The 27,311-nt window shown below is 49.9% G+C and overlaps 1 protein-coding gene across 8 annotated transcripts in view; it reads left to right on the top strand.

Annotated features, from left to right (window-relative positions):
- The first annotated feature begins 2,802 nt into the window (after positions 1-2,802).
- The window catches only part of SLC8B1 (solute carrier family 8 member B1), a 48,155-nt gene continuing 23,646 nt past the window's right edge, over positions 2,803-27,311 (top strand). For 2 of the 8 annotated variants that reach the window (XR_012325197.1, XM_073790154.1), the window contains exons 1-13: positions 2,805-3,010; positions 3,404-3,558; positions 4,187-4,436; positions 13,815-13,967; positions 14,057-14,109; positions 14,259-14,317; positions 14,434-14,538; positions 14,620-14,787; positions 15,705-15,812; positions 18,478-18,537; positions 18,764-18,894; positions 20,389-20,530; positions 26,295-26,416. Coding sequence is in view for 6 of the 8 variants with exons in the window: in XM_073790154.1 (XP_073646255.1) it covers positions 4,221-4,436; positions 13,815-13,967; positions 14,057-14,109; positions 14,259-14,317; positions 14,434-14,538; positions 14,620-14,787; positions 15,705-15,812; positions 18,478-18,537; positions 18,764-18,894; positions 20,389-20,530; positions 26,295-26,416 (1,317 nt within the window). In the remaining 2 variants the exon portion in view is untranslated. Of the gene's footprint in view, positions 3,011-3,403; positions 3,559-4,186; positions 4,437-13,814; positions 13,968-14,056; positions 14,110-14,258; positions 14,318-14,433; positions 14,539-14,619; positions 14,788-15,704; positions 15,813-18,477; positions 18,538-18,763; positions 18,895-20,388; positions 20,531-26,294; positions 26,417-27,311 lie in introns of all 8 variants that reach the window. The other 6 variants (XM_073790152.1, XM_073790155.1, XM_073790153.1 and 3 more) reach the window with 6 other exon arrangements.

The following is a 27,311-nucleotide window of genomic DNA, read 5'->3' as shown; positions in this document are numbered from 1 at the left end:
TGTGTGAATAAATACATGTATAAAACTAAGTTTTACACTTATAGTGATGGAGTGATTTACACAGTCAGCAGGTTGATGGTGATTTAAGGGACCCCTGAGGTACTGATAGCTCTGTTTTTTAACCTGAATGGAGGGCATTTGTTTGTCCATTTTATTATTTTTAAGTTGTAAAGAAAAAATGTTGCCTCATTCCAGTTCTACAAGGATCTAGTCATCAACTGCTATAGTTGCCCTCCTCCAGTATACCCTGAGGGGAATTCAGGATGGAGAAAAACAGGAGGAAGTATTCTGTGTTTTGGATATATGGCCTCTAGATGGTCAACATGCATATCTAGGGAAGGATTTCAATGACCCCAGATTCTTGCATCTTCCCATCCATAGAAAAGCACTAAAATCATTAACTTGAGATGTCTGATTTTAGTGATTAGCAGTAATCTTTTACGGAGATGTATGCTTGACTACATGTATTTCCCAGCCAAAAAATTTATATATATACTGGCTTCTCCCTGACCTCTTTGGAGCAGTTCCTCTGAGCTTTCTGAGATGCTGTCTCTCTGACTATAGTCCTCAGTGAGGTCCCAATAAAACCAAGACTCAACTGTTGTGCATTTTTTTCAGTTGACATCACCCAGGCCGTGGGCCTTCTGAATAGGGAGGCTGAATGTCAGACAGATCCAGCCTTACCTCTGAGTGATGTAGGACACTCAGCCCATGGTGGTGAAGGGGACTCACTTGGGGTCACACAGACCTAGGTGCAAATCTTTGCCACTTCCCGGTGGGTGTCCTGGGGACAGGTCGTTTCATCTCCTTGAACCTCGATTTCCCTTCTCTGTGAAATGGAGATCTCAGTAGCCCTCACCCCACAGGGCTATTAAATGGGACAAGCACGCGGACACTCACTGTAATCTACATGGCTATACTCTGTAATAATCACTGTAATCTATATGCCAAGATTCCAAAGATATCGTGCTCTAGACCACAGGGTTGGTGGTCACCACAGAGACCACAGTTGTCCTCTCTAGGGTGGGCAACTAGAGTGCTTGGAAGGTAAGGAAGGCGGGGGCTGGCAGGGAGGAGGGTGGAAGACCACCCAGAGATGGTAGCATTTGAGCTGGGCCTGGCACATGAGTAATAAGAGTTTGTCAGGTAGAAAAAGGAAGGGCTGGGACTTCCCTGGTGGCGCAGTGGTTGAGAGTCCTCCTGCCGATGCAGGGGACGCGGGTTCGTGCCCCGGTCCAGGAAGATCCCACGTGCCGCGGAGCGGCTGGGCCCGTGAGCCATGGCCGCTGAGCTTGCGCGTCCAGAGCCTGTGCTCCGCAACGGGAGAGGCCACAGCAGTGAGAGGCCCGCGTACAGCAAAAGAAAAAAAAAAGCAAGGGCTGGCATCCCGGGCAAGGGGGCTCAGAAGGAGCAGCGGTGTGGCCGTGTGTAAGTCCCCCGCTTCCGGGGCTAGAGTGGGGATAAAAGATGAAGTCGGAAAGGTGCGCTAGGACTGGACGCTAAAGGGCCTCGATCGCCCTTCAGAGGGCTCAGAGCTGGGCCTCGGTGCTGAAGGTGATGAGGAAGCAGGACGGACTTTGAGAGAGGGAGGTGGTGGGATTAGATGCGCGCAAACTGTGGAAGTGGGGGTGGGGCTGCTGGAGGAGGAGGAGCGTGACCTCAGCCTCAACATCCCCAGTAGCAGCCTCGGTGCCCTCCCCACCCCAACAGAAGGAAAGACGGAGGCGACCAGAACTTCCCCCGGAGGCTAGGAAACTGGGGAGGGGGGGGCTATATCCGTCAGGGCGAGTAGATCGACTAACTCCCCTGTTTTGACTTATTTGCCATCTTCTTCTTTTTTTCTTTTTCAGCCCCACTGCGCGGCTGGCAGGACCATAATTCCCCAACCAGGGATCGAACCCGTGGGCCCTGTAGTGGAAGCTCGGAGTCCTAACCACCGGACTGCCGGGGATTTCCCTGACATATTCTTCTATTTTGTTGTTTTTTTTTGTTTTGTTTTGTTTTTTTGCGGTACGCGGGCCTCTCACTGCTGTGGCCTCTCCCGTTGCGGAGCACAGGCTCCGGACGCGCAGGCCCAGTGGCCATGGCTCACGGGCCCAGCCGCTCCGCGGCATGTGGGATCCTCCTGGACCGGGGCACGAACCCGCGTCCCCTGCATGGGCAGGCGGACTCTCAACCACTGCGCCACCAGGGAAGCCCCATATTCTTCTTTTAAAAGCCACCCTGCTAGAGGGAAATGCTGAACCCAGTTAGGAGATCTCTCAAAGGGAGGCAGCACAGCCAGAGTTTTTGTGTGTAAGGCGGAGCGTTCCCTGCCTGGGATCTTCTCAAATACTTTTTTTTTTTTTTTTTTTTTGTACGCGGGCCTCTCACTGTTGTGGCCTCTCCCGTTGCGGAGCACAGGCTCCAGACGCGCAGGCTCAGCGGCCATGGCTCACGGGCCCAGCCGCTCCGCGGCATGTGGGATCCTCCCGGACCGGGGCACGAACCCGCGTCCCCTGCATCGGCAGGCGGACTCTCAACCACTGAGCCACCAGGGAAGCCCCTCAAATACTTCTTATCACCACTGATTACCAGAAGCATTTTGACGCCGTCTCACCCACCCGTCCCTCGGGAACAGAACCCTCTAGTTTCACCCTACAATGTACCTCTCCGGCCTCCTACTGTTTATACCCACCAGGTTTTATCTCAGCTTCTGCTTTAGCGGCGAAAACAGAACCGACAGACCTCGAGGGAGCCTGTGCCTTTAAGGGAAGAGGCGGGACGAGCCCTTGGGGGCGTGTCCTCTGGGCGGGTTGTATAAGGGGCGAGGCCGGCGCCGGGCTAGCGGAGGCCGAACTAGGGCTGAGCGGCTGGGATTGATTCGGACGCTGCCGCAGGCGGGAACCCCGGGCTCTCAGCTTCAGGAGCAGAAGTTCGGGTGGCTCGGGCCGGTGGGCAGGGACTGGAAAGACTGCGAAGCCCGGCGGGGTCGAGGTGCGGAGTTTGCTGGTCCGAGGCTCCTCGCAAGGTAAGAGGAACCTCCCCGCCCGCCTGGGCGCCGCGGGAGGACTGGCGCCCGGAGTTCAGCTTCTCAACATCCGCCCGGATTGGGAAACGGAGTACATTGACGTTCCCGTGGTCTGGCACCTAGAAAGTGCAGCCGCAAAAGTGATTACTACCCCAGTTTCCTGCCCCTGCCCCTTCCTGTCGGGTGTGCAGATCTGAGTGTCTGAACTCCTGACCTCGGACAGGCACAGGTGAAGCGCTCCATAAATAATCCCTTGTGAATGAGTGCGAGAAATCGGCGGCCAATAAATAGGAGACACGTGCTGATCCTCAAGTTGGGAACACCTGAGGCGCGAGCCCTGATTAAGCCCTTATCGTTTGCTCTGATGCTCCAGCATTTGTCTTCATTTTACAGATGAGGAATCAGAGGCTCAGAGACATGAAGTGACCTCCCCAAGGCCGCACAGCTCGTTCGTGGCTGAGATTATATTGCAGACCTGGAGAGTCCGGTTCCAAGTCAGTGCCAAGTGCAGTTACAGAGAACAGCAGGAGGGAAGGGCCTGTCAACAGGTGAGGAAAGAGTGCTGAGACAGGCCCTTGTGCCCCCTTTTCTTCCCCCAGAGCCGCGTCCTCCCCCTCCTGCCCCTGCCAGGACATTGAGCAAAGATTTACCGAAAAACGTTGGTAAATCTGGGCTTTGTTGTTTTCTGGGCTTTGCTTTTCCTGAAGGCAAAACAAAACATGCTCAACTACAACATGTGGAAGAGCCAAAGAAGAAAATTAGTGTGCCGGGGACTTGTTTTTTTCTTTCCAGTTTAATTTCTTTGGAAGAAAAACAAAGCTGGTTTTTCCCTGGTGTTGAGGGAAAAACACAGATGCTAAAGTCCAGCTCAGCTCTACTGCTGACAGGCTGTGTGACTTTGAGCAATTCACTTCCTCCTGGGCCTTGATTTCCCCATCAGGGCAGTTATTAGCCTGGGTTTCCGTGGGAACACTACTGGGGGTTCAGGAAGAAGGACTATCTAATCTGCATGCTAAATGATTCAGGCCCATCCGGAATGTGGGCTCCTACCTGGGCTTTCCGTTGGTGTGGGGAGGAGGAGGGGCAGTTCTTCAGCTGAAAAAGTTTTCAGGCCCCTCCTGTTGGGTCCTGCAGTCTTCAGTGACACTGTTCGTCTTTCTCACCCCTACCCTACAGGCCACTAGAGGTGCCAGCTGTTTGGAACTGAAACATGACAGAAGGGGAAGCGGAGAGTGAGGGCCAGGCCCCTTGGGGGCTGGTGGCCAGAGGACTGCTGAATCTGTACTGGGTGCTCAGCTGGGTCTGTGTGCTGCTGATGGTGGAGACAGTGTCGGGGGCCGGGGGCCCATCTGCAGGGACCCGCATTAGCTCCCAGTTTCCAGCCTCGGGTGTGAACCAGAGCCCCGTGGTAGACGTGAGTGTCCAGGTGGGAAACTGGCATCAGGTGGGCGTGTATTCAGCCAATCAAGTATGTATTGAGCATCTACTGTGTAGCAGTAGATGTGAGCTGAACCTTGGGATATGCCAGGGCACGTAGACTGTAGACAAAAATCCCTGCCCTCACGGAGCCAGCAGTCTCTTAGGAGAGTGGATAAAGAAGTAAGCATGTAAATTTCAGGTGGTAAGATGCTACGTGCTCAGCAGATAATGGGATAAAGTGATATTGGAGGGTGGGGGCTGTGAGGAAGAAGGAGTATTTCCAACTATTTCAGCTTGGGGGGTCACAGATGGCCTCTGTGAGGAAGGGACCTTTGAGCCAAGCCCTGAATGGAGAAAGGAAGCCACTTATACAGACATCAGAAGGAAGAACATTCCAGGTGGAGAGAAAGGCACGTGCAAAGGCCCTGAAGCAGGGACAAACTTAGTTTCTGGAGCTGTGAGGAGGCCAGAGTGGCTGGAACAGGGTGAGTGAGGGGGAGAGTGTTAAGAATGGGGATGGAGATGTGGTGGTGGTCAGATTACCTTATAGGCTGAGGCTAAGAGGTGGGATTTGTTTTATGACAGTGGGGAGCCAGTGGAAGGTTTTAAGCAGGGCGATGTCAAGATCTGATTTATTTCTTCAAGGGATGTCTCTGGCTTCTCTGGGGAGAATGGATTGAGAGGGTTGAGGGTGGCAGCGGGGAGAACAGTGGGAAGGCTCCTGCAGCTCGCCAGGTGATGGTGGTAGTGGGAGAAAGGAAAGAAGTGGTGGGATTTGGAGGAAGTATTGGAGGCACAACAAGCAGGGTATGCTGATGGCTTAGACGGAGGGCATGGTGGGGGAAGAAAGAGAGGCGTCAAGGATGGCTCCAGATTTCTGGCCTTAGCAGTGGGGGGGTGGAGGAGGATGGTAGTGCCACTGACTTGTATGAATGGAGAAGCAGTGGGGACGCTTGGTGAGAGCAAGGAGGCTTCCTCCCAAGGCAGGGAGGTTTGGGCCGTTGAGACAGGCCAAACGGAACTTGCATCATTCTGTTCTGATACCTGTAAGGGGAGGAGAGGTCACAGTGGATCCAGAGTGAAAATCTGAAGGCAGGAGGCTGCTCAAGATGACCCCCTGCTGCACGGGGCTGGAGTTCTCTCTTTATATTCTCTTCAGTGAGAGAACAAGCGGAGTAACAAACTCCTCCCCGCTTGAACTGACAGCTGAGAGTGCTTAGCGCCCACACCAACTTTCTGGGGCTGCAGAGTACCTTCATGCCCATGATTCGAGGCAGACAGACAGGGAATTATGCCTGTTCTACAGATGGGCAAGTGATTTGTGGTTACTGTGGTTATAAAATTGCTGCCTCTTGGGGGCAGGAAAACGGGGGTTAACTGTGGCTTGTGTCAGATAATCTCTCTGAGTTATTGAGCACTTAGGCCAGCAATGCGCCTAGCTCATCAAGTCCTGTACCCAAACCCCTGAGATGGGTATGGTTATCTCTGTGCTATAGGTGAGGACGTTGAGGTTCAAGGAGGGGAAGTTGGCCACGAGGGAAGTAGCAGAGCCAGGATGTGAACTCGTGGCTGCCTCATGCTGAATCCAGACCCTTCTCCTGTGGTTCACTTGCCTCCCAGGACTGACACAGGTGGCTGCCCTCCTGGAAGTCCTGCCAGCCTCTGGCTGGCTGCTTTCTGGCCAGCTTGCAGGCTGGGAAAGGCCACCCACGCCTCACCTAGGTCCTTTTGCATAGTCACTCGTTCAACAAATATTTATTGAGCACCTATTACGTGCCAGGAACAGTGCCACATGTGAGGGGTAAATCAGGGAGCAGATAAGCTCAGTTCCTGCCCTCATGGAGCTTATACTCTAGTGGGGGACACAGATGAGAAACAAATCAACAGGTAAATCCACAGTATTTCACTGGGGGATGAGGAGAACAAAACAGGGTGGGATGTGATGGAGTGAGATGGAGAGGGGTAGCCGCTCTGCCTCGGGCTGTCAGGGAAGGCTTCTCTGAGGACAGAGACCTGAAGCTTTGCAAAGATCTAGGGGAACAGCAAGTGCAAAGGCCCTGAGGCAAGAGCAGAATGACGTGTCACAAACGAACTTTGAGAGGCCTCTGCAACAGTGAGCTGGGGGTGAGGGATGAGAGAGGAGACAGGAGAGGTAATGGAGGCCGGATCGCCTGGGGCTGTTTGGACCGCTGTGCGAAGTTGGCCCGTTCCTAGGGGTAAGACGGGAGCCATGGTAGGATTTAGAACACAGGAGGGACGTGATCTGATTTCAGTTTTTACAAGGATCCCATTGGCTGCTGTGGGAGAATCAACTGTAAGGGCGGAGGCAGAGAGTAGGCTGGCAAAGCGATCCGGTGAGATGCTGGTAGCAGCTTTGGGAAGGGGTCCAAATTAAGATTTTTGGAGGGGAAGTAGAAGACAAGGTTCTGCTGGGCCACCCAGTGCCCCATGCCCTAAGCCCGGGCTGGCCCAAGTGTAGCCTCAGGGGCCAGGGACAGGTTTGGCATCAGACCACCAGGGCCCAGTGGTTCCAGGACACTCTTTTCGGGAAAGAGGAGGGTCTGGAAAAAAAATCTCCACTTAGGACAGATCTGACCGAGGCTGGACATTTGGGGCTGACCCTTGTGGGGGGTGGAGGGGCCCAAGCTAACAGGTGCAGGGAGCTGTTTAGTCTCAATTTTCCCCTCTGGAAAAAAGAGTAATCAAAGCTCATTTTACTGAGCACTGACTGTGTACCAGGTACTGTTCTAAGCACATGGATTAACTCATTTAATCCTTCATTTCAGGAGTCGGCAAACTTCAGCCCACAGGTCAAATTAGGTCCACTCCTGGGTGTTGTAGTCCAGGAGCTGAGAATGGGTTTTATATTTTCAAATGGTTGAAAAATTTTTTTAAAAGAACACTATTAAGTGACACATGAAAACTTTGTGAAATTTGAACCTCAGTGTCCGTAAGTCCAGTTTTATTGGAATACAGTCACGCCTGTTTATTATGGCAGGTGATACTCTCACACGACAAAGCAGAGTGGCATGGTTTCAACAGAGACTGTCTGGCCTGCAGAGGGGAAAATATTTAGCCTTTTATAGAAAGAGTTTGCCGACCCCTGCCTCATTTTATAAAGGAGGGAACTGGGGCACAGAGAAGTTACGTGAGTTGTCCAAAGTCACACAGCTATGAGTAGGGAAGCAGAATTTGAACCCAGCCTGCATGGTTCCAGAGCCCTCTCCTCATACGCACTGGACCACCCAGCCTTGCTGAGCAGTTGTCACAAGGCCATGGGGCCTTTGGGAAATGGCAGTGTTCATTTTCTGCTCCTGGGTTGGTGTCCTGGTGAGAGTCCTGTGATTTTTCCACCCCTTTGAAAACTTGCCCTATTGGGGTCCAGCTGCAGGGTTGGGAAAACAGGAGGAGGTGTAGCTACAGGACGTAGGAGAGTGGAATTGTAGCCCCAGGTCACATCTACAGTGCCTCTTTGGGGGGCTGATCAAATGAGGTTAAGAACGTGAGAAGCCTTTGAGAGTTCTTTAGTGTCTGCAGTTAACTGACTCTAGATGAGTGTTTGAGTTTCCTGTTGCTGCTGTAACAAATTATTACAAACGTAGTGGCTTAAAACAGCACACGTTTGTTATCTGGAGGTCAAAAGCCCAAAATGGGTTTCACTGGACTAAAATCAAGGTGTGGGCAGGACCGTGTTCCTTCTGGAGGCTCCAGGGGAAGGTCCATTGCCTTGCCTTTTCCAGCTTCTAGCAGCTTCCTGCATTCCTTCCTTCCTTATTTTGTGGCCCCTTCCTTCATCTTCAAAGCCACCAGCGTAGCATCTCTCTCAGTCTCTCTCTCTGACTCTCTGACCTATGCTTCCATCACGTCTCTTTCCGTGACTCCGACACTCCCACCTCCCTCTTAAAAAAAATCCTTGTGATTACATTCAAAGGCCTCCAGATAATTCTGGATAATCCCCCCATCTCAAGACCCTCAATTTAATCACCCCTGCCAGAGTCCCTTTTGCCATGTAAGGTCGCATATCCACAGGCTCTGAGGATTAGGACCTGGACATCTTTAGGGACCACTGTTCAGCCAGGGAGGATGAACCAGGAGCTTGTGACTCCACATGTCCCTCCCAGCCCCCTCATCCCCCAAGCCATCCCCGTACTGCCCATGCACCTGCACAAGGAGGGGCCGCTGGCTGCAAGTAACAACATTTGGAGAGGGCATCTAGGTAGGGAAAACCTGAGCCCTTTTTTTTTTAATCCTACTATAGTTTAATTAACGGTATTGTACCAATGTTAATGTCTTAGTTTTTAAAAATATTTGTATTTATTTTTGGCTGCGTTGGGTCTTCGTTGCTGCACCTGGGCTTTCTCTAGTTGCGGCGAGCGGGGGCTACTCTTCGTTGCGGTGCACGGGCTTCTCATTGCGGTGGCTTCTCGTTGCGGGGCACGGGCCCTAGGCACGTGGGCTTCAGTAGTTGTGGCACACGGGCTCAGTAGTTGTGGCTCGTGGGCTCTAGAGCACAGGCTCAGTAGTTGTGGCTCGAGGGCTCTAGAGCACAGGCTCAGTAGTTGTGGCGCACGGGCTTAGTTGCTCTGCAGCACGTGGGATCTTCCCAAACCAAGGCTCGAACCTGTGTCCCCTGCATTGACGGGCGGATTCTTAACCCCTGCGCCACGAGGGAAGCCCCCAAGCCTTTCTTGTTGGGCCCCAACTAACAAAATGGAAACGATTTAAAATTGTCCCCTTAATATCGGAGCTGTTTAATTGTTTGGCTTCTTAATGGAGCCAGCGTGGACTCTGATAGTGTGCGTTCTGCTATTCAGTAATAAAGGGAGTGTGGAGAAGCACTTAACAAAACATATGTGGCACCAAGCTGCCAGCGTCCAGAGTGGGTTTGGTGAGCACGGCTCTGCAGGTGAGGAAGACAAGGCCCAGACCCCTTAAGGGGCTGCTGAAGGTCACCCAGCCAGCTGGTGGCAAAGCTGGGTCTCAGACCCAGGACTGCTCTTCCTCTCAGCTGACCCTGTCTCCCATACCAGTCTTACTGGTATAGGATTGAAAACTGACGGCCCACGGGCTCGTCTGGCTGCTATGATTTTGGTTTTGGTTTCAGTTTTTTTGGGCATTGTGGGGAGGGGTTTTCTTTCATGTTATAACTTGGATGCCTTTCAGCAGGGCATGCACCCTCCAGCTCACCACCATTGCCAGCAGCCGTGGTGGTTTTAGACATTTATATGATCTGCCTGGCCCCCAAGGCATTGAGTTTGCAACCCTTTCCTGTCCAGCCTGGCCCTTGAAACTTGTTCACAGAAGGGAAAATATTTGACCCTCTCTGGATTCCCTGGGTGTCCTTAGTGATTCAGGGAAGAGGATGAGAAGGGAATGAGATGGTCTGAAAAGTCACCCACCCCAGACTCAGAGCAATGCTCCTTTAACTCTACCACCCCTGGGCAGAGCTGGGTTCAGGTCCTGATGGGCTTCGAGGGAGGGGATGGCCACCTTGGGGCACGGAGGCAGGTAGGCTGCAGAGAAATGCGATTCTGGAGACCAGATTTGGGGGACCCGCCTTGCTGACTCACTCTGCTGTCAGGGAGATGGAGACGAGCTGGGCTGGGACCATCTCCCTGCGTCCTCCCTGGCTAACCGTGAAGACCAGGAGGTGGGGAAGAAGGCAGGAAGAGGAGGCTGCCCTTGCCCAGTTGAGCTGTTTCCCCAAGAGCTTCAGCTAGTAACTTTCAGGGAGACCTGAGTTTGAAACCAGCTAGCAGTGGTAGGCTGTGTGCCCTGGGGCAAGTCACTTTGCCTCTCTGTGCCTCAGTTTTCTCATCTGTGAAGTGGAAACAATTGTACCAGGTCTGGTTTTTTTTTTTTTAGAAGATGTTGGGGGTAGGAGTTTCTTAATTAATTAATTTATTTTTGCTGTGTTGGGTCTTCGTTTCTGCGCGAGGGCTTTCTCTAGTTGTGGCAAGCGGGGGCCACTCTTCATCGCGGTGCGCGGGCCTCTCACTATCGCGGCCTCTCTTGTTGCGGACCACAGGCTCCAGACGCGCAGGCTCAGTAGTTGTGGCTCACGGGCCTAGTTGCTCCGCGGCATGTGGGATCCTCCCAGGCCAGGGCTCAAACCCGTGTCCCCTGCATTAGCAGGCAGACTCCCAACCGCTGCGCCACCAGGGAAGCCGCCTAGGTCTGTTTTGAAGACTGAGCTGGGGTCCAGCACAATGTGTGGCAAAACAATTATGAGGCCATACTGTGTGCAAGACTTTGGTGGGAGGGACAGACATTAAAACAAGTCTGTGATCCTACAAATAACTGGGGATTTCAAAACACGAGAAGTGCTTTGTAAGAGAAGACCGAGGGTGATGGGAGCTTATAACTGGAGGATCTGCCCTATGCTGGGGGTGATCAGGGAAGGCTTCCTGGAAGAAACGTCTAAGAATTGGAGGATGAATGAATGGTGGTCTTTTGAGGGAGGTGTACCAGGCAGAAGGAACAGTGCATGAAATAGGTACGGTGGGTCAGTGTGGCGTCTGCAGAGAGCCAGTAAGCAAGGGATGAGGAGATGACCTGAGGGCTCAAGGACAAGAAATCTCATCTCCAGTTTGGCATTGGTGGGAGTTCAGAGAAGGCTTGTGGAGGGTGTGGAACTGTGATTTGACAGAGCTTTTTAAAAAAAAAAAAAAATTGGAATATAGCATACATAACCTAAGATTCACCATCTTAACCATTTTTAAGTGTACAGTTCAGGGGCATTAAAAACATTGACACTGTGCAACCGTCACCACCATCCACCTCCAGAACTCTCTCATCTTGCAAAACTGAAACTCTCCTCATTAAACAACTCCCCATTTCCCCCTCCCCCCAGCCCCTGGCAGCCACCGTTCTGCTTTCTGTCTCTATGAGTTTGACTATTCCAGTTACCTCACATAAGTAGAATTACATATACAGTATCTGTCTTTTTGCAACTGGCTTATTTCACTTAGCATGATGTCTTCAAGGTTCATCCATGTTGTGGCCTGCGTCAGGATCGCCTTCTCTTTTAAGGCTGAACAACATTCCATCGTGTGGATATGCCACGTTTTGCTTATCCATTCATCCATTGATGGACACTTGGGTTGCTTCTAAACCTTTTGACTACTGTGACTCATGCTGCCATGAGTATGGGTGTGCAAATGTCTCTTTGAGACCTGACTTTCAATTCTTTTTGACATACACCCAGAAGTAGATTTGCTGGATCATATGGTAATTCTGGGATTTTTTCCAGTTTTATTGAGATACAATTGACCTACAGCACTGTATATAAGTTTAAGGTGTACAGCATAATGATTTGACTTAACATATATTGTGAAATGATGCCCACGATAAGTTTAGTGAATATCCATCAACTCATAGAGATAGAAAAGAAAGAGGTTTTTTTTTTCCTTGTGATGAGAACTGTTAGGAAATACTTTAACAACTTTCATGTATACCATACAGCCGTGTTAACTATAGTTATCACCTTGTGCATTACATCCCTGGTACTGGTTATTGTATTTTTAATTTGGGAGGGGAACTGCCGTGCTGTTTTCCACAGCAGCTGCACCATTTTTACACCCACAGCAGTTGCACAAGGGTTCCAATTTCTCCCCATCCTCCCTAACGCTAGTTATTTTCTGGTTTTGCTCATTTGGTTTGTGTAGTAGCCATCCTAATGTGTGTGAGGTGGTACTGACAAAGCTTTTGAACATAAAGTTTGAGAAGGGGGAGCTTCTAGGCAATGCCTAAGCACATGCATAACCTCACAAGGGCCTAATATCCATTATATAAAGAGCTTCTATAAATCAATAAGAAGAAGCAAACAATTGAAAAAACTAGCAGTTTAAAGAAGGAATACAAATGGCCATTAACACACGAAAAGAGCACTTCACCGTCCTCGGGACTTGCAGCTTAACAACAGGGAGATTCCTACTACATTGGCTGGAACCAGACTTATGGTAGCCACCCTAACCCGGTAGGGGTGCAGGTGTAAACTCCTTTCCCATTGCTGGTGGCAGTGTGTCTAAGTAGAGCTTTAGGGAGGGTCTTTTGGCAAAATCCATCAAATGTTTAAGATGTTTCTCCCTCTGCAACAGACACTATCAGGGCCCCGCCCATATCCTTTGGACTCTGCCATTTTGGTGGGCTTCTGTGGACTTCGAGTTCCCAGCATCTTTTTTCAGAACCACCCATAAGCATGGTAGGCCAGAAGTGCTGGGGACCTAGCACCTCCCTCCCCGGCAGTGCTCACCTGATGACTGATAGGAGTTGGTGTATAAATACCCCAGCTCCCTTGCCCTTGGGGTTACCAGCCCATGGTGGGAACAATCTCAACCAGCCTTCACTGGTTGCATTTCCGTCCCTGAGTCTCTTCTCCCTCTCGGTGCTTGTGTTCTATACACCTCCCAAATATTCTGCTTACTTAGACATCCTTGTCTCTGGGTCGCTTCTGGAGGAACTCAGACTGGGATACTCTCTGACTCAGCACTTTCACTTCTAGAATTCTCCCTGACAGAATATTCTCACATGTACTCAGAGTCATGTGCAAGGAAGTTGATTTTGGTAATAATGAAAAGTAGACACACTCAACCGCCCATCAGTAGGGAAACGTTACCTCTACTATGTATCATCCATGATGTGAAATCCTAAGACTCTGCAGTGGCAGGGGGTGGCGAGGGTGGTAATGGTTAAGGACAGGGATTCTAGAGCCTCAAGCTGCCTGGGTTCCAACTCTGTCTCTACCACTGAGTGGGCCTTGGGATAGTGTCTTAGTCTCCTCATCTGTATAATGGGCAGGTTAATAGTACCTTCCTCATAAGATCATTGTGCAGATTAATTGAGGTACATTTTAAGCTCTTAGCACTGAACCTGGCATATAGAAATCCCTCAGACTGTTTTGACTTTTATCATCCTCCTCATCATTATGTGCATCAGTATATCAATACCTGGCACCTACGTGAAGTGGTAAAAGTTGCAGAAACGAGCTTCAAGATGGACTCATTTCTATGAGATAAACTGTATACTAGGATGTATATACAAATATCGTTAAACTGAGAAATGTCTGTAAGGGTCTGCTTCAAACTGATCATAGTAGGACATCTGGAGAGAGGCGGGATCATGGAGGGCAGGGATGAGAAGGGAGAATTTAGAAATCTTTATGTATTGTTTCTTTTTGATTCATTTTAAATACACCTATTCAGGACTTACGTGGGTTAGTTTCAAACACAAGTTTATTTTTAAAAATTAAAGTGTGCAGCTGGCACCTGGAGGCCTTGGGAGGCTTAGAGACCAGGATGAAGGAGGTTATCTTCACTGCTTAGGTGGGGCTGGGCCAGTCAACCACAGGGTGTCGGACCTTGATGTCCCCCCTCCCTTCCCACAGTGTCGAGAAGTGTGTGGCCTGAATGCCTCTAGCCGCTGTGATTTCGTCCGCTCCAACCCTGACTGCCGCTGTGAAGGGGGCTACCTGGACTACCTTGAAGGCATCTTCTGCCACTTCCCACCCGACCTCCTCCCTCTGGCCGTCACTCTCTACGTGAGGCCCCGCTCCGGGGAGCTGGTGAGAGGGGCTGGTGGCCCCGGCGGGACTTAATGCCCTTTTCCCTTTCCGGCCCCCCAACCCAGGCTTTTTGGCTGCTCTACCTGTTTCTGATTCTGGGAGTCACCGCGGCAAAGTTGTGAGTTTGGCCTTGGGCTCATATCCACCTTATAGATTGGAAAATGGAATCCCAGGAGGTTGACATTGGGGTGACCCTGGGCTTGGGGGAAGGACGGGGGCAGGAGCCACTCATTGTGGAAACACTCACTGTTTGCCTTTTCTCCATAGTTTCTGCCCTAACTTGTCAGCCATTTCGACCACACTCAAGCTTTCCCACAATGTGGCAGTATCCTTTGTCCCCGAGGGATGGAGGGCAGTTAGGGCGGGTGGCTGGGAGACAGGGTGGCAGCTCATGGCCAGGAAAGGCCCCTGCACTGAGGCCCCTTGACACGCTCCCCCCATGGCGTCACCTTCCTGGCATTTGGGAACGGGGCACCGGATATCTTCAGCGCCCTGGTGGCCTTCTCAGGTCCGCGCACAGCCGGCCTGGCCTTTGGGGCACTGTTTGGTACGAGAGGCCCCGGCTAGGGTGGGGTGGGGCAACAGGAGGGGGCGCAGGGTAGACCAAGCTTGGCATCCTCTCCTCCAGGCGCAGGCGTGCTGGTTACCACCGTGGTGGCCGGTGGCATCGCCATCCTGCACCCCTTCACAGCAGCCTCGAGGCCCTTCCTCAGGGACATCATTTTCTACATGGTGGCCGTGTTTCTGATCTTCACTGCACTCTACTGCGGCAGGGTCACGCTGGCATGGGCCCTGGGTGAGTGGCCACAGGACCAGTGTGGGGTCATCCCAGGGCTGATGCGTGGGAAGCATGGGGGCACAGGAGGGAGTGGTCAGCAGGGCACAGAGTCACCTTTGGTTCCAGATGTTGGAAACCCTACTCAAGGTGGCTTGAGCGAAAAAAGGGGACTCGTGGTTCAGATAACCAAAGAGGGCAGGGCAGAGTCGGGGTGATGTTCTGAATTTTCACAATTTCAGGTTTTAACAAGCAGTACAGCCAGGATGCTGACTGTGGCCATCAGGGTCCCGGCAGCATGTCCATTCCATCCAGATGGTTCAAATGACATGAATGGCAGGACAATTTACAGAGGGTTAAGGAAGCCAACAAGGGATGCTGAGATGCAGAGATACCAGGGACCAGCAACAGTGGGAGCCCCTGAAGGGGCAGAGAATGGGGTGCCTGGAGCCTGCTGAGGGCTACAGGCCCAGACCTGGGACCACCCAACATGAGTGACAGTTATGGAGGGTCACAGTCCCTGCTGGAGACAGGGTACCACAGCAGGGAGGGAGCAGGGAAGAAGCACCCCAGACCCTCCCCTACTGCCTTCTGTTTTGCTGTCAGGGCTCCGTGGGTGGACCCAGGGCAGCCAGGGTTCAGGTGAAGCAGTCTGCAGGGCTCAGCCTCCCAGGCCACAGAGCAGGACACCGACCCTTCACACTTGAATTGTGTCCTAGAGGCCACTGTCTATACCAGGCGTTACACCCACCGTTGACTGCCAGATTGGTGGTGGGGAGGGGGCGGGGCTCCAGGAAATGGCCATTTGCCTACTGGTGCTGGGCTGGGCTTATACAGATAGCCACCGCCACCAGGCCCCAGTGACAGAACTGGCAGCTCTTGTTCTCTGGGCCCTGTGGCCAGGATGCCACTTGGTGACAGCGTGCCCTTGTCTGCAGGTTACCTGGGCTTCTATGTGTTCTACGTGGTCACTGTGGTTCTCTGCACTTGGATCTACCAATGGCAGCAGAGGAGATCCTTGGTCTACTCCGTGCCAGGTACTCCAGGTAAGATCTGAATGGAGCCCCCAAGGGAGCACCAGTGGGCCTGGCGCCCTCCTTGCCCTTCACTGCTGCCTTGTGTCTCTTGAGGCCTTTGCCAGTGCCCATCTCCTACTTTTTCTACTCACTTGACCAGGGTCCCACCTCTGCACTTTTCCTTGTGCTGGTGAAGCCTCATCATCACCTGCTTGTCCAAGTTCACTAGTTCTTCATGCTGCTGCCTGTTGCCAGGGCACATCTTCAAGCTGTCACCACTTGCGTCCAGGAATGCGCCCCCTACCGTCGGGGTAAAATCCAGATGCTTCCATATACGCAAATACTTGAACACATATCTGCAAACACACACAAATACACATCCACAAATACATACACAACACGCACATACACAACATATACATATATAAATACACATTCACAAATACATATACATACACAGCCCACACATATATACAAATACGTGCATAGCACACACTCCCAAATACACGCACATATACAATATATATACATACATGCTACATACATGTACACAAATACATGCACAACACACACATACTCAAATACATGTACCACACGCAATACATGCGCACACATATCCACAAACACACACACCTACATCCACAAATATACACACAAATACACATATGTACAAATACACATATGGCATACACAACACACATATAAATACACGTGCACAAATACATATACACATAGTCCACACGTACACAAGTTCATATATAAACATGCACACACATATACAGAGACACACATATACAAATATATACATAGCGCACATACAACACACAAATACAAAATACATACACATATACAATTTATTGAGTAAATTATCAATAATTGTCAATAATTATTAAATTATCAAATTCATTCTTTTCAGTAAGACTGTAAGATAGGGCCTATAGTATTAGCGTCTTTTTGGGTGACGAAACAGGGAAGTCAAATTCTTCCCAGGCCATAGGTACTGGAGAGGGGCAGAGCCAGGACTTGACCCTTGTTCCTCAGACCCCAAAAGCCATCCCCCTACCCACAATGCCAGAGACCACAACTGGGAACCTACAGACCACCTCTTCTGTACAGAAGTGTTGTTTTTTTGTGGTGTGACCAGTGTGTTCTTTTAAAAAATATTAGGCCAAGATTTAAAATGAAAAGATTTTGTTTTAATTTTTAAAATATTTATTTATTTTATTTATTTTGGCTGTGCTGGCTCTTAGATGCAGCATGCAGGCTTCTTAGTTGCGGCATGCCAACTCTTAGTTGCGGCATGTGGGATCTAGTTCCCAGACCAGGGATCGAACCCGGGGCCCCTGCATTGGGAGCGTGGAGTCTTACCTACTGGACCACCAGGGAAGTCCTTAAAATGAAATGACTTGATATAAATTGTGACTTCTCTTGAAACATGAGACCATCTGGTCCTCCATCCCTGCCTGGCACAATGCCTAGAACTGAATGGGGCTTCCCTCTTAGGACAAGGTGTGGGTCCCCAGTTTGCCCCAGTCCCCACCACTCTCTGTCATCAGCCCCAACACGTGGGGGTGGATTGGTTGCAGACCTGATTGGAAAACCAGAATTCCGCCTCCTAGCCTGTTTCACTTGGCCCCATGATGTGCTTGGTCCCTTTCAGCGTGTGAGCCTGAGAACCTTGCACTGGATCTGCTGCCATTTGTGCTGGGCCTCAGCTTTCTTCTCCAGACTCATTTCATACCCCAAACTCCATGCCCCAGCTGTGCAGGGCTACCCCCGTGTCCCTGAAGACGCTATGCTCCGTCTGGCTATCTCTGGGCCTTTGCGTGTGCTGTCCCCTCTCCCTGGTGTGCACTTCTTCTGAAAGACTTAAGGACTCAGCCTGGAGGGAGCTCTGCAGAGAACCCCAGGTGTCCCTTCTGGGCTTGTACAGCTTTCAGACTCTCCCCAGCACAGCCTTTATTTCTCCATTCTGTTATTAATTTGCTTGTATTTCCGTCTGTTGGACTGTGAGCTTCCAGAGGGCCAGACTCTATCTCATTACCTCTCAAATCCCTGGGGCCCTGACACAGGTGCTGGTGACTCCTCCTACAGGAAGTCTACCATGATTTTTCCTCTTCTGCCCTCTTTATCAACTGAGCCTTCAGAGTTCAGTACATATTACCCTGTGCTGTCTTTTAAACCCATCATACGCCTCCAGGCTGGAACAGAAGGGGAAAATGAGACCTGGAGAAGGGCCCAAAGTCACACAGAGGAAGAATCAGGACTAGCACTCCTCACTTGAGAAAGGCCATTTTCCTTTTAGGAAGCCCTTCTTTACAGGACTCAGTCCTCTAATCATTCCCAAGGACTCCCGAGAAAAGTTGCAACTGGAAAAGAAAAATATGGTGGGTTCCAAATTCTGAAAGGTACAAAATTGAAGTCAGTAGGTGTTTCAATTATGTCTTCAAACACCCTTATTCAATTTAGCATTATGGCTGCCTCATTACATTTGAAAATGTTTTGTGAGTTAGACTTCCTCAATCTGTAAGAATTTCTGAGCGGGCAGGGTGATTGCTGAGAAATCCAAAGTACAGAGGGCCTGGACACTTGCACCCTGAAAACTGTCCTGTCCCAGAGGTGCTCTACCCTAGAACAGTGGTGGAGGGTCTGGGTGCCCCAGTTGGCTCATGGGAAACTCCCCTCTCTCCTACAGAGGTGCTGTCAGGTTCCGAGGAGGATCGGGTGTCTTCTAATACCAACAGCTATGACTATGGTGAGTCCAGTGCCCTGTGCCTGGCTGGGATGGAGAGGTGGGGAGATGGGGCCATCCAGGTCCCACCTCGGCTAAGCTCTGGGCCGGGTTTACCTGCACCCCTACCAGGCCCTGGGCTTTTCCTTCTTCCCAAGGGTTGGGGGGACTGGTGGGATGGGGAGGGAAGAGGGTTTCCCGGAGGCTGAGCCAGCCATGGACAGCTGCCCCTCCCACCTTTCACCCCCAGGTGAGGAGTACCGGCCGCTGTTCTTCTACCAGAAGACCACGGCTCAGATCCTGTTGCAGGCCCTCAACCCCCTGAATTACAGGAAGTGGAGGACCAAGCCAGTGTACTGGAGGGCCCTCAAGGCGTTCAAGGTAAGGGGGGACTCTGAGCCAGGCTCCTGGCTTCATGACAGCACAGGACAGTTGCCCCTCGACCTTCTCCAGAGCAATGAGGGGAGGGTCGGCCTCTGCTGAGGACTTGATGGGGAAATAGATGAGCTGGAACTTGATGGGGAAACTGAGTCATGGAGCATAGCTGGGGCTCTTCCCCCCATGGAGGAATGAGAGCATCTTCTCAGGGACAGAGAGAGAGGAGATGGGACCCCTCCTGACCAGGTGAGGGCAGGGAACTGGGACGGAGAGGGAGTGGGTCATAGTGAGTCCAAATGAGGCCGAAATTGCTCTCCTCTGATCCCCACTGCTTCCCTGAGCTAAATGTCTCCTGAGGTCTCGATGTGGGCAGGGGTATCCAGGCTGGTTTACATGAGGCACAACTGCAGCTGCTTTCCACCACCCAGACCGAAAAAGTCAGGGGTCTCACCTCACAGCCCTCCAACGTGGATACCTCTTAGGCCTTTGCAGACCCAGGGGTAGATAATAAACTATATTTATACCCCACAGTGGCTCTGGCTACATCATGACCTTGGGCAAGTCACTTCATCTCTCTGAGCTGCAGTTATCTCCACTGAAAAATGGGTATAATGACAGTACCTTTCTTCTGGAGTGGTTATATTAGTAAGTTATTGCTGCAACAGTGCTGTGTAACAAACAACCCCCCAACATCTCATTAACTTATGATGACAATATTTATTCTTGTTCAAGAGCCTATAAGTTATCTAGGGTGACTCTGGTTGGTGGTTCAGGTCTGCCCCCCATCTCATTCTGGGGCCAGTGGGAGTGTGCTCTTTTCTTGGCAGAAAAGACCAAGGCAAACTCTCCAAGCACACTTTATGCCTCTGTTCACATCACATTCACCAACAGCCCATTGGCCAAAGCAAGTGACATGGCCAAGTTCAACATCAGTGGGACAGGGAAATATATTCTGCAGACTCTAGTCATTTGACAAAGTGTGGGAGTGTTTAATTCTGTTACAGGAAGGGACTGAAGAGTTGGGAACCATATCCAGCCTACTACAGTGATTGTGACAATTTAATGAACTAATATATGTAAAGGGCTGACTCTGGTGCTTAGCATATAGTAAGCACTCCGTAAGTGTTATCAGTGGTTTAGTTACCGGCTGAAAACACAAGGTGTGGGGTTAGTCAGAGCTGCCCCTCTATCCTGGTTTCATATACCCTTCTGTGTGGCTTTGGCAAAGTTTCTTAACCTCTCTGAGCCTCAGTTTCTTTACCTGAAAGGTAGGAAAATTAGACTTCCTATTCACAGCATTGTCAGGATTAGCAGTTGGGGTGCCGTGCTAGCCCTCGGTGTGTGGCAGCGTGTCACAGCAGCAGGAGGAGGCTAATCCCGGCACTTTGGGGCCTGCACACAGTGGGTGCTCTATTAGCAACAGCCGTGTTCTTGAGTAACTGAGCTCAGGGTGGGGCCAGCCGAGCACAGGCCTCGCTGCCTTCCCACACTTGACAGCTGCCCGTGGAGTTCCTGCTGCTCCTCACTGTTCCCGTCATGGACCCCGACAAGGAGGATGGGAACTGGAAGCGGCCCCTCAACTGCCTGCACCTGGTCATCAGCCCCCTGTTCTTGGTCCTGACCCTGCAGTCGGGGGCCTGTGAGTATCCCCTCCCCCAGGCAAGCCCACCTCCCTCTGCCCCATACTCCCGAGTTTTCTTCTCAGCCACACCAGGGGACCCTGGGCCAGAGGGGCCGTCCTGGCACTTAATGTGTGCTTGTGCCATGAAGGACGCCAGTCTCCCGCAGTCTCTTGGTCCAGGCCCACTGGCTCCACATGGAGGCTGGACACTGGTGGCCCTGGGACCAAGTGCAGCCCTCTGGCTCATTCCCTTGCCTTACACAATTTGCAGACTTCACGTCAAAATCCAGGCCTGGGCTTCTCAAGAAGGTCTGGGCCACATTCCTAAAAGCAAAATCGGCTGGAGCTGAGCAGAGGGGCACCCCCCCACACACACAACGCAGGTGCCCACTGAGTGATTCCTCACAGATCCCTCCATAGCCTACTGGGTGACCTGGGTGGGTTACTTCACTCGTTTGTGTGACCTGGCCGGTCCCCACTGGCACTGAGTCTTCCCCCGCCTGCCCCAGGCTTTCCTTTTCTGAACTGCTCTGGCTAAAGCAACACCCAGTCTTGTCGGGTGTCTTCTAACTGCCGCTACATAGGTTCTTCCCGTTGTCTGACCTTAGTATCTCATGCTGCCCATTCCTCTCTCTGTCATCTGGGCTCCTGCCCCTCAACCCAGGGGCATCTCCTGGAGTGGAGGTAGGGCTCTGGTAGCAAATGCATGGCTGGCTGTGGCTTTTTTGCTAAAGAGTGTCTGGATGAAAAGCCTGCCAAATTCTCTGTGTTTCTCCTCCATTTTTTGGGAGGACACAGGCACTGAGGGAAGGAGCGCCCATCAGGACACAGTGTGGCCCCAGAGCTGGGAAGGGCGCCCCCTATGGGTACCAGCTATCTGGTTCATTGTGGCCGGCCTCTCCAGCCTGCGGGCTGGCTTCACCATCCTTGTGGCTTCTTAAAAGAGGGGCTCCCAAGCGTTAGTCATTCAGGAACGATCTTGATTTTTCTCTCACTCTAAACTGTTATATCTGATACTTAAATCAGCTCTTTTTTTTTTAATTTATTGGAAAGGAATCTGTATCACTTGCATCAGTAGGAAACTGGCATCATTTCCAATGCATTTAAGGTATTTAAATTTGTTACAGTGAGAGAATTGAAGAAGGAATCCGTTTCCTGAGATGTGATTCTATGATATTTAGTGTCTTGTCCACCTGCCCCAACACCATCTAGTGGTAGCTGGTCCAGGCTAATGCATTTGTGACCCCGCTTCTGGGCCGAGCACTGGATGGAACCCCCAGACTGTGGGAGCAGCACAGTTATGCATGATGTACATAGCAGTTTATGGTAAAAATGGGTCATTTTAATACACAGTACTCAATAATCCTGTAAATGTCCCATTAAAAAATGTCAGGGAACAGTTCAAGTAGAATTTCAGCTTTGGGTGCTGATGGTGGAGCTGAAGCTTCTTCCCTGAGTCTTAGGGAGATGTGTTGTCCTTCTTTTCTGGTTTACAAGACCAGAGTAATGAAATATACTACAAAGCCTCTTCATTTTAGGAGATTATTTTCAATGATGCCGATTACTGGTATTAATACTAGAATTAGAAAGAAGTATAAAATAGATGCTAGCTTTCCAATGATGTTGAAGGGGTGTTCTACAGGTTGTCCTCCAATTCATGTTAGTGTTGATAGGTCTGCCACTAGTACTCAGTACAGACACTGACTTAAGAGGTCAGAATGTTGGGCTTCCCTGGTGGCGCAGTGGTTGAGAGTCCGCCTGCCGATATGCGGGGGACACGGGTTCATGCCTCGGTCCGGAAAGATCCCACATGCCGCGGAGAGGCTGGGCCCATGAGCCGTGAGCCTGCGCGTCCGGAGCCTGTGCTCCGCAACGGGAGAGGCCACAACAGTGAGAGGCCCGCGTACCAAAAAAAAAAAAAAGAGGTCGGAATGTTATGCTTCATTGCTTGGATATGTGGAGTATTGGGATAAATGCTAGGATTAAGATTGAAATGACGAGGGCTGGGACTCCTCCTAATTGGTTGGGGATTGATCGTAAGATTGCCTATGCGAATAGGAAATACCATTCTGGTTTAATGTGTGGTGGTGTTTTGAGGGGGTTTGCTGGGATCTCCTAGTAAGTTGGGTGAAAATAAAACGAATATTAGTAGTGCTAGAACTAGTAGTAAGGCACCTTAGATGTCTCTAATGGTATAGTAGGGGTGACATGGAATTTTATCTATGTTGGATGAAATTCCTGTGGAATTATCAGGTACTGTTTCGTGAAGGCATAGCAGGTGGACAGCTGCTAGTGCTGTGATGATAAACGGGAGGATGAAACGGAAGGCAGAGCCTCGTGAGAGAGTGGCCTTATCTACAGAAAAGCCGCCTCATTCATTCGACACGTTCTGTCGAGCGTATGGGATTGCCGAAAGAAGGTTGGTAATGACTTCTCCGCCTCAGAATGATACTTGTCCTCGTGGTCATACATAGCCTGTGAACTCAGTGGCTGTAACTGTGAATAGCAGAATAATTCCACTATTTCATGTTTCTAGGAAAGTATAGGACCCATAATATAGGCCATGTCCTCCGTGAATAAATAGGCAAATAAAGAATATGGAAGCTCCATTTGCATGTATACACCGAGTGATTCATCCATCATTTACGTCTCTGCAGATGTGTGTCACTGATGCGAAAGCGGTTATTGTGTCTGATGTATAGTGTATTGCTAGGAACAAGCCTGTCAGGATTTGTAAAATTAAATACCTACTAGAGAACCAAAATTTTATCACGATGAAATGTTTGATGGGGCTGGAAGATCAATGAGTGTGTTGATAATTTTTATTAATGGGTGTGATTTTCAGATGTTGGTCATTAGTGTTCTTATAGTTGAATAACAAGGATGATTTTTCATGTCATTGGACATGGCTAGATTCCATGTAAGAATGATAACATACATTTATTTTGAGTACTATTTTTGTGATTAGTTTCGTGGGGTGTTCTTCAAAACTTTCACCTATTTATGGAGGACTTGGGTTGATTGTGGGTGGTGGTGTTGGTTTTGGAATTCTGTTGAATGTTGGTGGTTCGTTTTTAGGCTTAATGCTATTTTTGATTTATCTAGGGGGAATACTGGTAGTATTTGGTTATACAATGGCTGTGGCTACTGACCCTGAAATTTGGTTTCTTTTTAACTATTTTTATTTATTTATTTTTTATAAATTTATTTATTTATGGCTGCGTTGGGTCTTCCTTGCGGTGCGCAGGCTTCTCATCGTGGTGGCTTCTCTTGTTGCAGAGCATGGGCTCTAGGCGCACAGGCTTCAGTAGTTGTGGCTCACGGGCTCTAGAGCGCAGGCTCAGTAATTGTGGCGCACGGACTTAGTTGCTCTGCCGCATGTGGGATCTTCCCGGACCGGGCCACGAACCCGTGTCCCCTGCAGGCGGATTCTTAACCACTGCGCCACCAGGGAAGTCCCGAAGTTTGGGTTTCTAATAAGACTGTTTTAGGACTACTTCTCTCAGGACTGATTGTAGAATTTTCAACAGTGCTATATGTTTTAAAAGACGAAGAGATGGAAGTTTATGTAAGTTCAATGGACTAGGAGATTGGGTTATTTATGATACAGGTGATTCTGGCTTTTTTCAGCGAGGAAGCCATAGGAATTGCAGCGTTATATAGTTTTGGTACTTGACGGGTGATTGTTACTGGTTGAGTACTGCTTATCGGTATTGTGGTTATTATGGAGTTTGCTCGTGGTAATTAAATAAAATTATGCTTAGAGTAAGGGTAATGAGGAATGATAGGACATATAGTGTGATTAGACCTTTTTGGTCTGAATCTAGTGTAGAGAAATTTTAATTGAATAAGGGAAGTGGTTTTTGGTAAAACTCTCTCTAGTCAGATTAGGTCTAGGAGAGAAGATGCTGATTTTTGGCTTGTCGATAGATTTAACTAGGGTGGTACGCGGTGTATGATAGTGGGAAAATACCCTACAAGTTTGCAGAATTTGAAGGTGCTTGAGGGGTAATTAAATTTTAAGTTTTGTAGTTTCTGGTAAGATTAATTTCACGTGCTAAAGTTAAGGCCTAGGACAGTCACTGTCAGGGCAGAACCGTATGGAGGGCAGCTAACGTTAGGCAGAACCGTATGGAGGGCAGCTAACGTTAGGCAGAACCGTATGGAGGGCGGCTAACGTTAGGCAGAACCGTATGGAGGGCGGCTAACGTTAGGCAGAACCGTATGGAGGGCGGCTAACGTTAGGCAGAACCGTATGGAGGGCAGTTAACGTTAGGCAGAACCGTATGGAGGGCAGTTAACGTTAGGTAGAACCGTATGGTTATTGGGGAACTGAACGTTGCTGGAGATAATAAATCCGGCAAAAATGCTTCCGGTTAATAAGCATTTGATAGAATTAATCAGGAGCGGGTTATTTTCATTGATTAAAGTTAAGGCGGAGAATCGAGGGTAGAGATAGAGAGCCCTGCCTGGGGCGGGGGGGAGGGCCATGTCCACCAGCCAAGCCTCCCAATCTCACTGCCAACCTCCATCCTCCCTCTCTAGGCCACCCCCAGAGCCATCTTTCTAAAGTGCCACTTTTCACATGTTGTGGTCACTCCTCCACTCTAAGACCTCCACGGCTCCCGCGTGCCTCTTGGAAAAAGCCCATGTCCTCCAACTATCATTCAAGGCCTCTGAGACCCTGAGCCAACCACCTTCTCCAGGCCTTTTTCTGCTATTGATGACACGAACTTGCTCAATTCCTTCCCACCCATCTCTTCCCTCTTCCTGTAGAACCCTTGTGCCCCTCTCTGCTTATGACTCAGCTCACATCCTCAGCATGCCAAGAAGTCCTTCCTGACTACCCCATGCCCCAGCCACCTGCTGAAATTCCTCTAACGCAGGAATGGGGAATATAGAGAAAGGCCCTCTCACCCAGGCATCAGGTTCCAAAGCCAGCTCTATAAGTAAAAGTCACATCCGTCAAAATTACCCCCTGAAAGTCTCCCACAGTGTATTGTGCACACAATTTTATATATTCAGCCCCCCCGTGTAATCCTTATGCCCACTGATGTTTGTGAGCCCATGAGCTAGACTAAAGAAAGAATAAAAGGAAAGTCCTGTTACGTGTGCCTGGGCAGTTGAACCATCCATTGCCTTTGAGACTAGTGGTGAAAGGATGGTATGTGGAGAATTCTAGAGTGTTCTGCCTGCCTGCAGGGTTTCCTCCCTTCGGTGTTTTTATATGAAGCCTCTGGAACCTTCGTAACTTTATAATGGATTGGTTTGTGGAGTAGACTTCTCAGGAGAGCCAGGATCAGTGGCTAAGGTTGTATTTGACTGTACAGTTCATCTCATGGAGTGATGCCCATCCATTGGTAATGCCTGGCTGGAGGGTGCTGTCTTGAAGCTCAGTTGGACCAAAGCATCATGGTTGATTAGTGATGTCTGCCATGGGCACGGGAAAGGATAGTGGTGGTGAGTAGTCTTAGCCATTCCCATCCTAGCTCCACAACAAAAGGCTGGAGAGTGTTTTTCATGTGTCTGTCTTTTCTTTCCAATGTAAGTAGCTTGCGGGCAGGGGCTGTGTCTTTAATTTCTCTGTCTCCCTGAAGTGTCTAGGACAGGGCTGGGCACATAGGAGGTATCTACCCTATATCCAAACAATCGAATTTTATCTGTGGGTTTTATCCATGGGTCTCCCCTCCACAGCATCTCAGTCATTCTTAGGGGGCTTCCAGGAGGAGGCGCCAAGTTGAAGCCACGGAGAGTGCCAGCTCCCTTTCTCGTCCCTCTGCAGATGGCGTCTATGAGATAGGTGGCCTCTTTCCCGTCTGGGCCGTGGTGGTGATCGCAGGCACAGCCTTGGCTGCAGTGACCTTTTTTGCCACATCCAACAGTGAGCCCCCCAGGCTTCACTGGGTAAGAAACCTAGACTCTCCAAGCCGGGAGAGGGGACACTGAGGTCTCCTGGGCAGATGTTCTGGGACAATTTGGCCGCTAATCACTTCCCACCATGACAGGTCTTTAAAGCCACTTTTAAGGAGTTTTGTTACTGTTCAGGGTCCACTTCGTTTGGTAACAGCTTTATTTTATTGTGCTATAATTCATACACCATACAAGTCACCCGTTTGAGGTATACAATTTAATGGTGTTCATTATATTCAGAGAGTTGTGCAACCATCACCACAATTTGAGAGCATTTTCATCACCCCAAAAAGAAACCCTGTTCCCAGTAGCAGTCACTCCCCATCCTCCCCACCATCCCCTGGCCACCACGAGTCTGCTGACTGCCTCTCTAGATTTTCCTGTTCTATATATTTCCCATACATGGAATCATACAATATGTGGTCTTTTATGACTGCCCTCTTTCCCTTAGCAAAATGTTTTCAAGGTTTATCCATGTTGTAACATGTATCAGTACTTCATTCCTTTTCATGGTTGAATACTATTCGATTATACAGATATAGCATATTTTGTTTATCGATTCATCCATTAATGGACCCTGGGTTTTTATCCCACTTTTTAGATATTATGAATAATGCTGCCATGACCATTGCTTTAAATTTTTTTCTGTAGAAATAATTCTTTCATTTCTCTTGGGTGTATTCCTGGGAGTAAGTAGAACTGCTGGGTCAAATGTGAACTGTATGTTTACCTTTTTAAAGACCTACCAGACTCTTTTCCACCATCCTAACTGGGAAGCACCTGGGTTCCTAATAATCACATTCCAGTGATGGAGTTGTTTGGTCTTTGGGGGTGTTTTTTCCCCATCCTCTCACCTCTGCAGGATGTTAAAAAAATTTTAGGTAGTTTG

This window comes from Tursiops truncatus, chromosome 13 (genome assembly GCF_011762595.2).
Source record: "Tursiops truncatus isolate mTurTru1 chromosome 13, mTurTru1.mat.Y, whole genome shotgun sequence".
Taxonomy (NCBI): Eukaryota; Metazoa; Chordata; class Mammalia; order Artiodactyla; family Delphinidae; genus Tursiops; species Tursiops truncatus.
Note: the sequence above shows the minus strand (reverse complement) of the source record. Positions and strands in the feature narration are given on the sequence as shown.